This window comes from Amblyomma maculatum, unplaced genomic scaffold (genome assembly GCF_055883805.1).
Source record: "Amblyomma maculatum isolate TAMU_Amacu unplaced genomic scaffold, ASM5588380v1 scaffold_13, whole genome shotgun sequence".
Lineage (NCBI taxonomy): Eukaryota > Metazoa > Arthropoda > Arachnida > Ixodida > Ixodidae > Amblyomma > Amblyomma maculatum.
In genome coordinates, this window is record NW_028146738.1 from 22,180,261 (window position 1) to 22,193,056 (window position 12,796).

Consider the following 12,796-nt stretch of genomic DNA (forward strand, 5'->3'; position numbering starts at 1 on the left):
GTTGCATATTTGCCGCGCTTGTTAGCTGAATTCCCCGGCGCTGACTGCCCCGATGTTGGCGCCATTTCCGCATGCTTCGTTGGTCTCACTGCTAGGCGTACACAACACACAAGGAACACAAGTAGAATGAACACTGCACACTATAACTACACCGCACACCGTCACAAAGAAGAAAGAAGAGACGACCGGGCCAGCGGCTACTGGATTTGACCTGGATTTGGATGGGTGAGCCCGAAACTAGCCATTGTGCCGGAACACACAAAACCAATGATGAGCGGACTTCGCCCCTGCCGCCACCTTGTGGGGCGGTAAGGAGGCTTATTCCAAAACAGACATGTCGCTTCATGCTTCAGTCAGCGTCAGTGTGGGTAGCTGCTGTCGATCGAGTTGGCTCAAGTAGGGTCCGAAAAATCAAATGAGAGGTTGCGAAGTGTCCGAAATTTCGGTATTTGTTATGCATTACGGCCTATGAGAAGGGTGATGGTGCCGCGAAACAGTCCGGATAATCGAGTATGTCCGAATTTTTGTAGTCCGAAAAATCAGTCTGCGACTGTATTTCCATTAGCCTCGGACTATGAAGTTGTCTTGCAAAAACAAACGGTACACGTGTGGTTTAATTTCCTTAGACCTAATTTATGGCTTTTTTGCTTGCAACAAAAACTTCTTATTCACGGAAACCCAAAAAAACTAAATGAAAGCAAAAGTTTTCCAGAATGCTCTTTAGGTCTCAATTATATTAGGGCATCTGATTGGTCATTCTCTTGAGAGGTCCAAGCTCGCTGTTCAGACACAGTGTCCATGAGGTCATTTAAGTTTAAATCTTAATCAGGGTGTCTAGCAACTGGGAAAACCGGGAATTGTCAGGGAAATGTCAGGGAAATGGGAAACCACCAAAAATTTCGCCAAGTCTGGGAAAATGGCACAATATATTCTGCAATGCATTTCATTTTAAGCTGGCACGTAGCAGGTATGTTATTCATGCAGAATTTTTTTTTTTTTTTTTTTTTTGTGCTGAGCATGCAGCCACCACCCGCGCTTGCAAGGCGAGGCGTGATATATTACTTTGACGCCAATGCATGGCTGAGCTGCCACAATAGAAGAACCAATACGCACATGAGGTCAGTACTCAATAAAATATGCGGAAGTGCTGTGTGATAGTAGTACGTGACAAAAAGCAGGAATAATCTCGCCGGCAGCGGCTAGCGCCAAAGTGATCGCAAGCTCAGCTGCCAAGCGTGCGCGTGTAACCATATTGGATAGGATTGGCTCGGTTCAGCTTGGCTTTTTGTGAGGTGGGTGGCTCGCGTGCTCTGAGGCTCGGAGGTTTTAGATCATACCAGTTGGGAAGCTCTGCTTCAGAAAATGACTAGTTTTTGTATGCATTTTTTGGGTGCTTATTAATTGTCGTGCAATTTAGAAATTGTCAATAGAAGCTTTCTGCTATTGTTGTCATTGCCTTTTGGAAATCACTTTTTTCTTTCTTCATTTCCATCTTAAGGGGAGACACTGGTTTTAAAACCAAATTTTTTATTATGAGATATCGTAACAAAATTCGGCATGCACATTTATTCCTGCTGTTTTCAAAAACGTAATTTGTTTCACTCTATTTCAGTTAGTTCTCATACTATGGGAACATAACTGATGCCTAATTAGGTAATTTCTTACGGGGTGTTAAGACCCTTTCCATCAATATTATTTTGTTCCGATTAAAATGTAGCTGTAGCCAAAGGCCTGCCATGTGGAGGTATGCTATTTATATTGTCAATGAGGTGCATTATCATACAAAACGTCCAATTAGGCCGATGCCCCATAATTTTAAAATATAGTTAGCTGGCATTACTGTAGCCAGAATTTGATATGTACCTAGCAACATAAATATAGCGTAGCTGCAGAGTTAAATTCTTCCTGAACTCAGCGGTATGCGACTTGTTAGAATTATGCCATAATAAGATAACTCTAGGGATGTTATCTTTAAGTATTTTGGCTACTGCAAGTCTTCAACTAATTTTATTTTCCAGGAAAGCTGTTTGCACATTTATAACAATCTGGAAGTTTGCAACTTAGACGCAGTTTCTTATAAACCTAGGGTGCCTTTCATCAAGGCACGAGGCACCCTATATACACCCCAATTTTGACCAATCAAAACTGCCGTTTTTTTATACACTGGGCCTATAGGAATTTTCGCAACTGATACAGGGGTGGAAATGCTGCTCCATTTGCTCCATTCTGCCCCAAACTGCTTTTCCTGCTTCATCCTGCTCCAAATTGCAATATTGCTCCAAAACTGCTCCTAACTGGCTGTCTCGAGGTTCTGCCATCAAATTTAGCAGAACACGGGAGCAAATCAAATTTTTGTAAGGGAGGGAAGCATGGAGCATATAATAAATATTTGTTCTGAAGTAAATTTAGTATTCGAGAAAAAATGCACTGTGCTTGTTGTGTAGCAGCACCTCCTCCCCACCTTTTGAACTGCTGGTGGAAAGAGAAACGACATCAGCAAGCGAAGCAGATAGATCAAACTACTGTGAGCCTTTAGGAAACTTGTCCGACTGAAGAAACTGCATGAGTTATTCTAATGGTCCTGCTGTGAAAACGACTTCATCATCGAGCCTCTTTATCAATGGCAATCTTTTCAGGCCTACGGCAGACAAAATACTTGAAGCATTCTGCATTGGTATGCCAAATATGTCAATCACTAGGAAGCTTCTCAGGAGTGTTAGAAAGCCATACAGGGCCTATACCAAGATGTTAAAAAATGAGCCCCAACATTGCTGAAGCAATGAATGATGAACTATTGGCAGGAGACGGTGAAGTAATAAAGCTGAAGGATGAAAAGGCTACCCTTCAGTGCCATCTATCGTTCCTGAAGGCACCGCTGACCGGTAGTCAGGAATTTATCAGCACAGGCATAGGATCGAAAAGGATATGCATAGATATAGAGAACGCAAATGTTGTGCCCATTAATCTGAACCCTAAATTAGTGGCACTACTTGAGAGCATAAAAGTGGTAGTCTCGACATACCATGTGAAAATAGGCAAATGCTTCAGGTCAGAGTGAGTGAGTGTTCAGTTAAAAAGTGCACCAGCAAGCATTCTGTTTGCTGCTAGTCTGTTCTAAGTTGTTGCTAAGGTCAGCCTGTGTTATATATATATTTTCATTCTTTGGCTGCTTGTGTTGTCAGAGAAGAGTGCAAAGTTGATAAGGCATTGAACTGGCATAAAAAGAAATCAGATTTGATATTTTGTATTTCAGAAAGAGAAATCTGCATTAATCAAAGGCGCTTGACCTTAGAAACTTGCTCCAAATCAAAATTCAAATGCTCCAAAATTCTCGTTTCATTGCTCCAAAGCTGCTCCAAAATGGCCTTATTACTGTTCCCAAAGCTGCTCCAAAATGCTCGAGCCTGCTTCCACCTCTGTGCATGAGGACTCGATCAGATTGATCAGTTTATCTGGTGTCTACCTCAGAACCATTCCAGCAAGCAAATGTGCGTAATCTGCCAACTTCCTGGAAGAACTTATCATTGGTTGTGCTGGCAGCTTAACCGAATTTCCTTGATTTTTGCTTGTGTGATCTTTTGTTTTGCGTAAGGAGAATATTCAAGTAATGTGCCTGCCCAGGTGGAGCTTGAGTGCACACTGGAGCAAGAGCAAGAGGCGCTAGTGAATCGGCTGTGGAAGCGCATGGACAAGCTAGAGGCAGAAAAGCGGATGCTGCAGGAGCGGCTGGAGCAGCCTCCGTCAGCGCCACCCTCTCCACGAGATCCTGGCCGTGATACACCTGCTGCCTTGGGAGCACATGTGGCACGACTGCGTGGGGAGCTGGCCCGTCTGCGAGCGCAGCTACATGACACTCAGCAGGAGCACAATGAGAAGGTTGCCCAGTTTGCACAGGAGGAGCGGCAGATACGCGAGGAGAATGTGCGCCTGCAGCGCAAGCTGCAGCTGGAGATGGACCGCCGTGAAGCTCTCTGCCGACATCTCTCGGAGTCAGAGTCAAGCCTTGAAATGGATGAAGAAAGGTATAGTCCAGGCTGGACATTCTTTTTGGCATTTCTAAGAAAGATTTTTTTGTTGGTTGCATTTAACAAAAGAAATATCTCATGCTTGAAGTGGCTAGCTCGAGGCCTGGGTCCATATTCCAAGCTTGCATCGTTTTCAGAAGTCTCTCCCTCACTTCATCTGATTGGTGGAAACGGGGGATGTCAGTTCGGTTGGTACCACTTCCAGTTTCTGCCATGTCGGTTGACATTATGTGATCCATCCTACACTACCACATGTTCTAATAAGTGAAAAGTCCTGATCCCTTTTGACTTATACCCTCTTTACACGGCCGGCTTAACCGAGGTTACCAAACTTAACCACGGTTAACCGCCAATCGCAGTTAGCTGTGCTTACACAGCTCGCCACCGTTCTTTCTCGGTTACGGCCACCGTTGCCCATAAAGTACAACCGAAGTGACGCGGTGATTTGCGGAACGAAGCAGCATTTACAAATAACTTATTTATAACATAGTTTCCGGAGTGCCGTCCGACAAGGCGTCTACAGCGCGGTCATTCCCCGCACGATGGCAGCACCTCCTCGACCACCGTAAACACCGCCGCGTTGGCCCCTCCTCCCGCAGACCGCACGCGAACGACACGGCGGCTCGTTAGCGCCGACGTCAGAAATAAAGTGCGATAAATTTACTGGCATCTAGAGTACTGAGCCGAATATCAGAATTGAATAACTCTTGAGGATCACTGCCCAGCGACAAATTGCTGGCAAGACCGATAACCGCGATATTATCAAGTTTCTGCTCAAGCCAACTGCCGCCGGTGAATTGCGGCTCACCGCTCTGCTTATACTAGCTCTGCGATTATTGCGTCGCCAAAGTTAATCATATCATTATTTTACGGCAGCAGAATAGGATTCACAATAAGGAAGTTTCATGAGTACACCATTTCGACAGCGTTGATCAGTTCCAATGCGCCGACCGCCGTGGCCGAAGAGAATAATTTAGGCCTATCGACGACTAGGGGGTTACACACCCCATCGTCGTTCGCTGCGCTCGCACGGTAAGTGTAACGTACTATCATGAGCAATATGAGCAAGAACACACGAGCGTGAGGCAGATAGCCTCGAAACCCACTTGGGGCGATACAGTGCGGCCGCTGTGGGAAACAAAAGGGAAAGGGCGCTGCGGTTTCGTTAACTGTTCCCTTTCCACTTTGTTTCCCACAGCGGCCGCACCGTATCGCCTCAAGTGGGTTTCGAGGCTATCTGCCACGCGCTCGTGTGTTCTTGCTCATGATAGTACCTCAGCCTGCTAGCAGCATCCCGCGCTGCAAGCGTTGTGAACTCGTGCACTTTCGTGATAAAGCTAACACCGCGCATTTTTTGACATTCCGCGCTCAGCACCAAGCCGCGCAAACGATACTGCAGACATAGGACGGGGCTTCAGTACGCAGACTTTTGGCTGTAGGCCGTAACCGAAGACGCCGGGTGGCACAGTAGACACCGCCTATTCAATACGGGCAAAGGAGTACACACTGTTGAAGCAGACATGCTCGTACGCTTCGCGCACTTGGCTGCAGACGAGCAGCCTCTGTCAACAGACGCCGCCATAACCTCTGTTAACAACCGCAGTTAGGGGTGTAGCCATGGTTTGGTCTGCCGTGTAAATGGGCTAACCACGGTTTCGCGTAACCACAGTTATGCTAACCAGTTACGCTGCCCGTGTAAAGAGGGTATTAGGGTGGGGGGCATTTGTTAACCCTACAGGGAATGTAGAAGGTAGAGTGCCCAACGCAGTGTTGTAAGTCTTTGAAGACACCCTCCGAATGCACTGTAGTCTAGTTGAACCGCTTCAGATTTCACTGAACCACACTAATTCAATCTGCCAGCCATGCTGGGGATCACGTCGGGTATCCCAGCCAGTCTCAATCGGTTGTAGCAGGCTGTGACCACATAATTTGTGGTTGGCATCATAGGATAGGAAATTTGGGTGGTCAACTGTAGTTGTTCTCTGTTGCTGTGATGGTGTGGCTCTAGCAGGGTGATACAGTGAAACCTTGTTAATTCAGAAATTTGGATAATTTGAGCCAAAAGCACTGTCCCGGCCGATGTCCATGCAAGTCTATGATGTCGGGTGTGCTCACTATGGCATGCACAGTGATGATCGGAAGGTCCCCTTTTTTGAAGTATAGATCAGTTGCATAGTTTTTCTTTTGCTTTAACTTCGTGTTATCCTGCGACTGTGATTGGGTGCGCATATCAGCAACTCACATCGTTTTGGACACTCCTTGTGTCATTTTATTTTTATTTTGAGATGCGCTGTACTGATGCCTGCACATATAATCCCTTGCGTGCATCCACATGCTGCTTGCAGTACAGTCAAACTGTGTGCTGGTTACATATGGTTTCACTGCACAGCATGCTTCGCCACAATGGGTGCATTTGGTTTTCCAGTCCCGGACTACTTGCTGACAGGTTTTGACAGGAAGTAGCATTATGGTCACATGATCTTGCAAGCTTCCGCCATCATCTGCTTTAGCAGACAGTGCCAACCATCGGTCACCACAGTGAAGTTCTTTCGCAGTGATAATGCGCAAATTTATCCCCTGGCGTGGGTGTAATACTAAGGATAACGCGGGCATGAATCAATCCAAGTTTTTCACTAGGAGTGCAACAGGTCTGAGTGCGAAGAGTTTTAAAGAACTCAGTTTGGCAGGTTATGCTTGCTGTTGCTGCTCAGAAAGTTCTTGCAAGGGCCCAGCTCTCTGCGCTCGAAAGAAGAGAAAAACGTTTGCAAATGTATTTACAAGCATTAGCTGCTCCAGCACACAGCAATTCACTGGTGACACTGCCAGGCCTGCATGCTGAAAAGACAGCGAAACAGGGAAGTAACTTCTAGGCAGCACGAGCAAACAATACGTCCTCAGGCTCTGGGCCAGTTTATGTGTAGTGAAATTCAGGACAAGAAAGCGAAAATGCAAGATTCAAACGTCTTACAGCTGCGTAGAGAGATTCTGTCATTGTGTAACACACAATGTCGTGTGCAGGGACATGAAAAATATTCGGAATGCGTTTGGAGTCGAACTCTACATGGCCACCGGCACGGCGCTACTGCACAGAGCTGTACTAGTAGACGGAGCTTCTGAGGTGTCCAGCAAAAGTGAACGCCGGACTCCTGTGAGCAAATAGTCTGGAGCTCCTGAGGACTGAAAATCGAATGTGCCCAATGCTTCAGTGCTTCAACTCTGTCTTTGAATCACAACAAAGTCGTTTTAATGAAGAGGCACCATTCTAACTGCATTGCACTGTGAAAAAGGTAGCAGCTGCCTTAACAATTTTAAAGCACTACTTCAACCATTCCCACAATGTGCGCAAAGTAAACCACTTGGGAAAAAAAAAAAAAAAAAAAAAAAAAAACCTGGAAAAATCGCCCTTATGCAGGCATTCATTAGGTGAAATTACTATGATGCTAACGGTATTCGGCAGTTTTTTCAGATCCATACGATAATTTGAACTTTTGGTTCATTCGAACACTTTTTCTGGCCCTTTAAGGGCTAAATTAACAGGAGTTTACTGCATTCCCTTTCCTACCAGTCTTTTGGTATGCCTGCGCATTTGTTCCCACTGCTCAAGCTGGATCTCCGTAGCCTCAGCGTGTGCAGCTTGGTCTTCATTATCGCTTTCAAATAGCATGCCCAATTGGAGATCAGCAGACAGCCGTAGCCATTGCTTAAGAATGTGGAGGAAAGTCTCTTCTAAGAAAACTGAATACTGGGCGAGTTGGCGGGAGTTAAGCATTTTGCACAGTGCGAAAAACGAAGACCAGGAAAGAAACACGGACAAACCAAGCGCTGTTTGGAGACGGAAAGGAGCCCAACGAACTAGAAATGAATTTCAACAAAACTGAATATTGGGCGAGTTGGTGGGAGTTAAGCATTTTGCACAGCACTTGGTTTGTCCATGTGTGTTTCTTTCCCAGTCTCTTCTAAGGCATCACACGTGCGACATGTTAGTTCCACTTTGAATACCTTGTGGTGGCATTGATTTGTGAGGAGAGCGCAGGCTTGAAGCAGAAGGGCGCTGCCAGTGTCTCATAAGTAGCATGGTGGTGGGGACAGTTCCAGTAGGTGTTGGTAGTTTAGTGCCAGGCTACGCTTTTTGATTACTGCTGTGCTTCATATAGAAGCATCACTGATTTCCTTGAAGGCCACTTTGTGCCACTCAGTCTGCCTTCTGAATTTCGGTTATATTTTGTGGGGTGTGTAGTCTTGAATCCAATTCATCATGACATTTTTGTATCTTGATTGCGACTGTAGTTTGCGTTTGCCATGGATTGGAGTCTGCCAGCAGGCTGTACCTCCTTTGTTTCATATGAAGCTCATTCCCCAACTAGTTGCAGTATTTGCAGTGGCCATGCTGCCCCCAAGCAGCCATATGCCTTGATAATTTTAATGGCAGGCACTGTGGTTGCATTGGTGTAGGACAGCAGTCATCTGTATACCATTCCCACTGGCACATTGTCTTCCATAGTGGGTTTCCAACAGTGTACAGGTTGTGTGATTGTCTGGCGAGGGGCCAAATGTTGCCTTTGAGGTGATTTATTTGAGTGTATTTTGTTGTGGGTCTAAGAAATTTGGTCAGTCACTGAGGGTGAGGTCAAAGTATTTTTATAGCAACACGCTTCAGAGAAAGGCCTCTCATGTCTGACTCAATTGGCTATTCTTACTGGGTTTTCTCGGTGTGTTCATTAATCAGTGCATCGGCTGTTTGTTCAGTTTCGTCTCGCCTGTAGCAACATCCAGGAGCGAGAAATATAGATTTAAATATAGATTATTGTTTTATTTCCGGGGATGATCCTCCTGCGCTAACAAGGCCGTGCTGGCATTCTGCCAAGTGTGCCCCCCCCCCCCGCCCCCCTTTACCACTAGAGCTGATGTCAAAAGATATATACTATGATGACGACAGTGCCAAACAAGGGACACCGTAATGACTGAAGCATGTTTCACATGCAAGCGACGAAAATGACAGTGACTTCTGCCGTGGTGATGCAGAAACCTGTTTTCAGCTGTCGCGGCTGCTTCAGGAAGCAGTTCTAACATGTTGGAAATCTTTCGCTCTGCTGTTGCGGCTCGCTGCTGAGTTCGCTCAGTGAACCAGCCTTTCAGAGCTGCTTCTTTTTTCTAAATTCTCAGCTGTAAAAGTGAATACTGTAGTCACTCAAGTGTGAAGACAATAAAAACTACCGTATTTACTCGCATAATGATCGCACTTTTTTTTTTTAAATACTGGCGCAAATTTCGGGGTGCGATCATTACGCGGGGTAAATTTTCTACAAAAAATTTTTGAGCACCGAAAACGCAAACAAGTTGCAGGTCAGACGTCTTAGAACATATATCTCGATTACAACCAAAAATAAAAGCTGAGTAAGGCTTACCTTCGCAATAAACACGCACATTAAGCATCACATGGAGTGCACAATGCCCATTTATTTTTTTTCGTCAGTACTCTAATCAAAGTCTGAATCCTCGCCATCCTCGCTTTCACTGCTGCACGACTCATCGGAAACGGCAGTGTCGTCGCTGGGAGCATCTTCACAATCCCACAGGAAGTCATCTTCCGTTCCATCCAAAGCGTTAGATATGCCTGTCTTCTTAAAACTCTTAGCCACTACCTCGTCGGGGATACTGCTCCACGCTTCTGTGATCCACGAGCACAGCATCTCCACGGATGGCCACGGCGTCAAATCATGCTGGCCCATCGCCATCCACTCAGCATAAAGTCGTCGAACGTTGTCCTTGAACGGTTTGTTCAAAGACACGTCGAGAGGCTGCAGCAGCGAAGTCAGGCCGCCAGGAATGACTGCAATGTCCGTGCGCAGCTCTTTCAGCTTGGCACGCACGCTGTCCACAAGGTGACCCCTAAAACTGTCCAAAACCAGAAGCGAGGGAAGCAGAAATGCTCCTGGTCTTCTTCCCCAAACAGTCTTGATCCAGTCGACCATCAGGTCTGCAGTCATCCACCCTTTCATCTGTGCACGTATATGGATGCCACGAGGAAAGTTTCCCTTCGGAATAGTCTTCCGTTTGAAGATCACGTATGGTGGCAGCTTCCGCCCGTCGGCCGTCACAGCAAGCATGACTGTGCATCGCTGTTTTTCTGCGCCAGATGTCTTCACGAGGATGCTCCAAGCACCCTTCTCGTTCACAGTTGTATTCTGGGGCATGTCGAACGTCAGTGGAGTTTGATCGGCGTTTCCAATTTGCGGCATGAGGTAACCACATTTTTCGCGAAGCCTAGTGACGAAGTGATGGAAGTCTATCACTTTGCTATCACTATGGCACAACGACGTCCGCCGCCTTAGGGAAAGTCCATTCCGTCGCATAAAGCGAGTCATCCAACCGGAGCTAGCGCGGAAATCCATTGCGGCGATTCCCAGCTTCCTGGCAGTTGTGCGCGCCTGTGTCTGTATCATTTCTAATGACACTGTGCAACCATTCTTGCGCAGGTCCCTCACGTATTCTAGGACCGCCTTCTCAACATGAGGGAACTTGCCCGTTTTGGGTCCACGGAAAGCCCGCCGTGTCTTGTTCGTAGCCATCAGCTTCTCGCGCTGCTTCTTCCAATAGCGTATCCTCATTTCGTCCACGCCGAAATGCCTACCAGCAGCGCGGTTGCCATGCTCCAGTGCATAGTCGACAGCCTTGAGCTTGAACGCGGCGGTGTAACTGGCATACCGCCCCATGGTGAAATGGCGTAAACTCGCACAAAAACACAAAGCACGCTACGACACTGCCGAATTGCAAAATGGCGAACGCCGCAAAGCATGGAATCATGGGAACTCCAACGTTACAAGACTAGGTTGGGAACTCGTCGGAATGCATTCGCTGTGGGATGACTGCAGATCAACCACCAGGCGGCTCCATGTTCGGGGTGCGATCATTACGCGGGGAATTTAAGAAATGGAATTTTGACCTCAAAATTCAGGGGTGCGATCATTATGCGAGTAAATACGGTAGTAGAATCAAATCGTTTCAACAGTAGCTTTACACTCCCCTTCCTTCCACTGTTTCCATCCAGCCATGTACTACCCCTAGAATCAGCGTGAGAAACTACATTTATCCCTTCACATGCCTGTTCCAGTGCCCTGCAAGGTAAAAGCATACTTTAAATTGTGCAATAATGTGGTATCAGCCTATTAATAAACTTTCACACGGTTTCAGGCCAAAACACAGTGGCGTATATTTCTCAAATTGACTTAATAACTGATCACTGTCCCATAATGAAACTGCTGTGCAGCAGATGCAGAGCCGCACGCACTTCATTGCGTACTGCGGCGCAAAATTTCTTGTTCGCTGCACTTATCAGGCACCACCCTGGGGAAAAAAAAAAATGGTTGTCCACGAAAGTCGCGGTTGAGAAACACGGACAACGGTGCGCTGTCTGGATACTTGTCAGAATTGATGCGATGAAAAAGCTGCGAACAGCGGTGTCGATGGAGTTGATCAATATCAACTGAACAGTACAACATATTGCTGTCTTGGATGTGTCTGGAAGCGCTCGGTGAAAATACTATGCCGCCGGACACACCGCATCGGAAGCAACATGCAACCTTGGCAGCGCGCCCTCATCGTCGTTCTTCAGCGGCATGTTCCCTGGAAGCTCTCATTTCTTTTTATGTGCTTTTGACTCTCACGTCCAAAATATCAGTGCCGACTGCGAGAGTGATTGGTACGATCACAAGAGCAGGAAGGAAATGTGCACAGCAGACATTGCAGTGGCGAACTAATCAAAAAGAAAATGGCGCCAGTTTTGGTGACCAATGGGAAGCGCGAGTGCACGCCAGCCAATCCAACGTTCTTAGATAGAGTCAGTTGGAAAACTGCGCGGTGCGAAGTGGGCCAAAACGGTCGCCGGTCCGGCGTGACTTGACCGCAGCGCCCCTCTCCCCTGCTGCGGTAGATGGGTGAGGCCATTGAGCTAATACACAGGCGGAAATGTTAAAATAATACTAACCCTCTTCTTTCAGCAATGCCACAGAAAATGAAATTGCGTTCGCGTTTTTTAAACACATCTTTGTACGAATGAAATGCCACCGCATTTGCAGACTTATCTCAAGCAAGCAAGTAACAGATGACGCGCTTGAGCCGCGTCTGCAACCTCCTTGCTTCGTAGGTATGGTGGCTTTCATATGCGCACAAAAGTATGTTAAAAACGCAATCTCAATTTTATTTTCTGTTGCATTGCTGAAAGAAGAGGGTTAGTAGTATTGCCGCGAAACCTTCAAAACAGTGTTTGTTGTTTTTTAACAGCCGCCGGCATACAGGCTTATCACTCTGATTCTGGACCGCGTATCAGTTCCGTAATCGTTGTTTGTTAATGCTCGATGTCGCGTCACACCTTTATCAGTTTTGTTGTAGCGAAAGATGCACCGAGATCTGTCTCGAAGGTTCCGGCCACTCGGGTGTCTTTCCACAATGTTCCAGCCCGTGCTGGTAGCTGTTTGCGACGTTATCTAGATTGTTCTGTGCAGCCTTTAAATTCAGCATTGCCGAGTGTAACGGGCATTCTTTGTTCGACGATCGACGAGCACGTTTGTTTCTATCGCCGCCGACGAGTTGCTTAGTTCTTTTGCGGGCGCAAGTCAGCCCAAATAAAAAGTTTCTTTCGTGCAATCATCGGCCCCTTCATTTCTGCCGTCGACCTCGTCACCACTACGTGTGCTGCCTTTGATCCTTCAAGCGAAGACCGGGCCGTGTTCCTGTCGCCCTGGAAGACCAGCCTACAGGTCACCGAGCCAGCC

General features: G+C 46.8%; 1 protein-coding gene across 1 annotated transcript in view; it reads left to right on the top strand.

The window, feature by feature from the left end:
- The window catches only part of LOC146172347 (coiled-coil domain-containing protein 6-like), a 54,995-nt gene that overhangs the window by 25,498 nt on the left and 16,701 nt on the right, over window positions 1-12,796 (top strand). Inside the window, exon 4 of the mRNA XM_084585939.1 lies at window positions 3,622-4,022. Coding sequence (XP_084442065.1) covers window positions 3,622-4,022 — 401 coding nt within the window. The remainder of the gene's footprint in view (window positions 1-3,621; window positions 4,023-12,796) is intronic.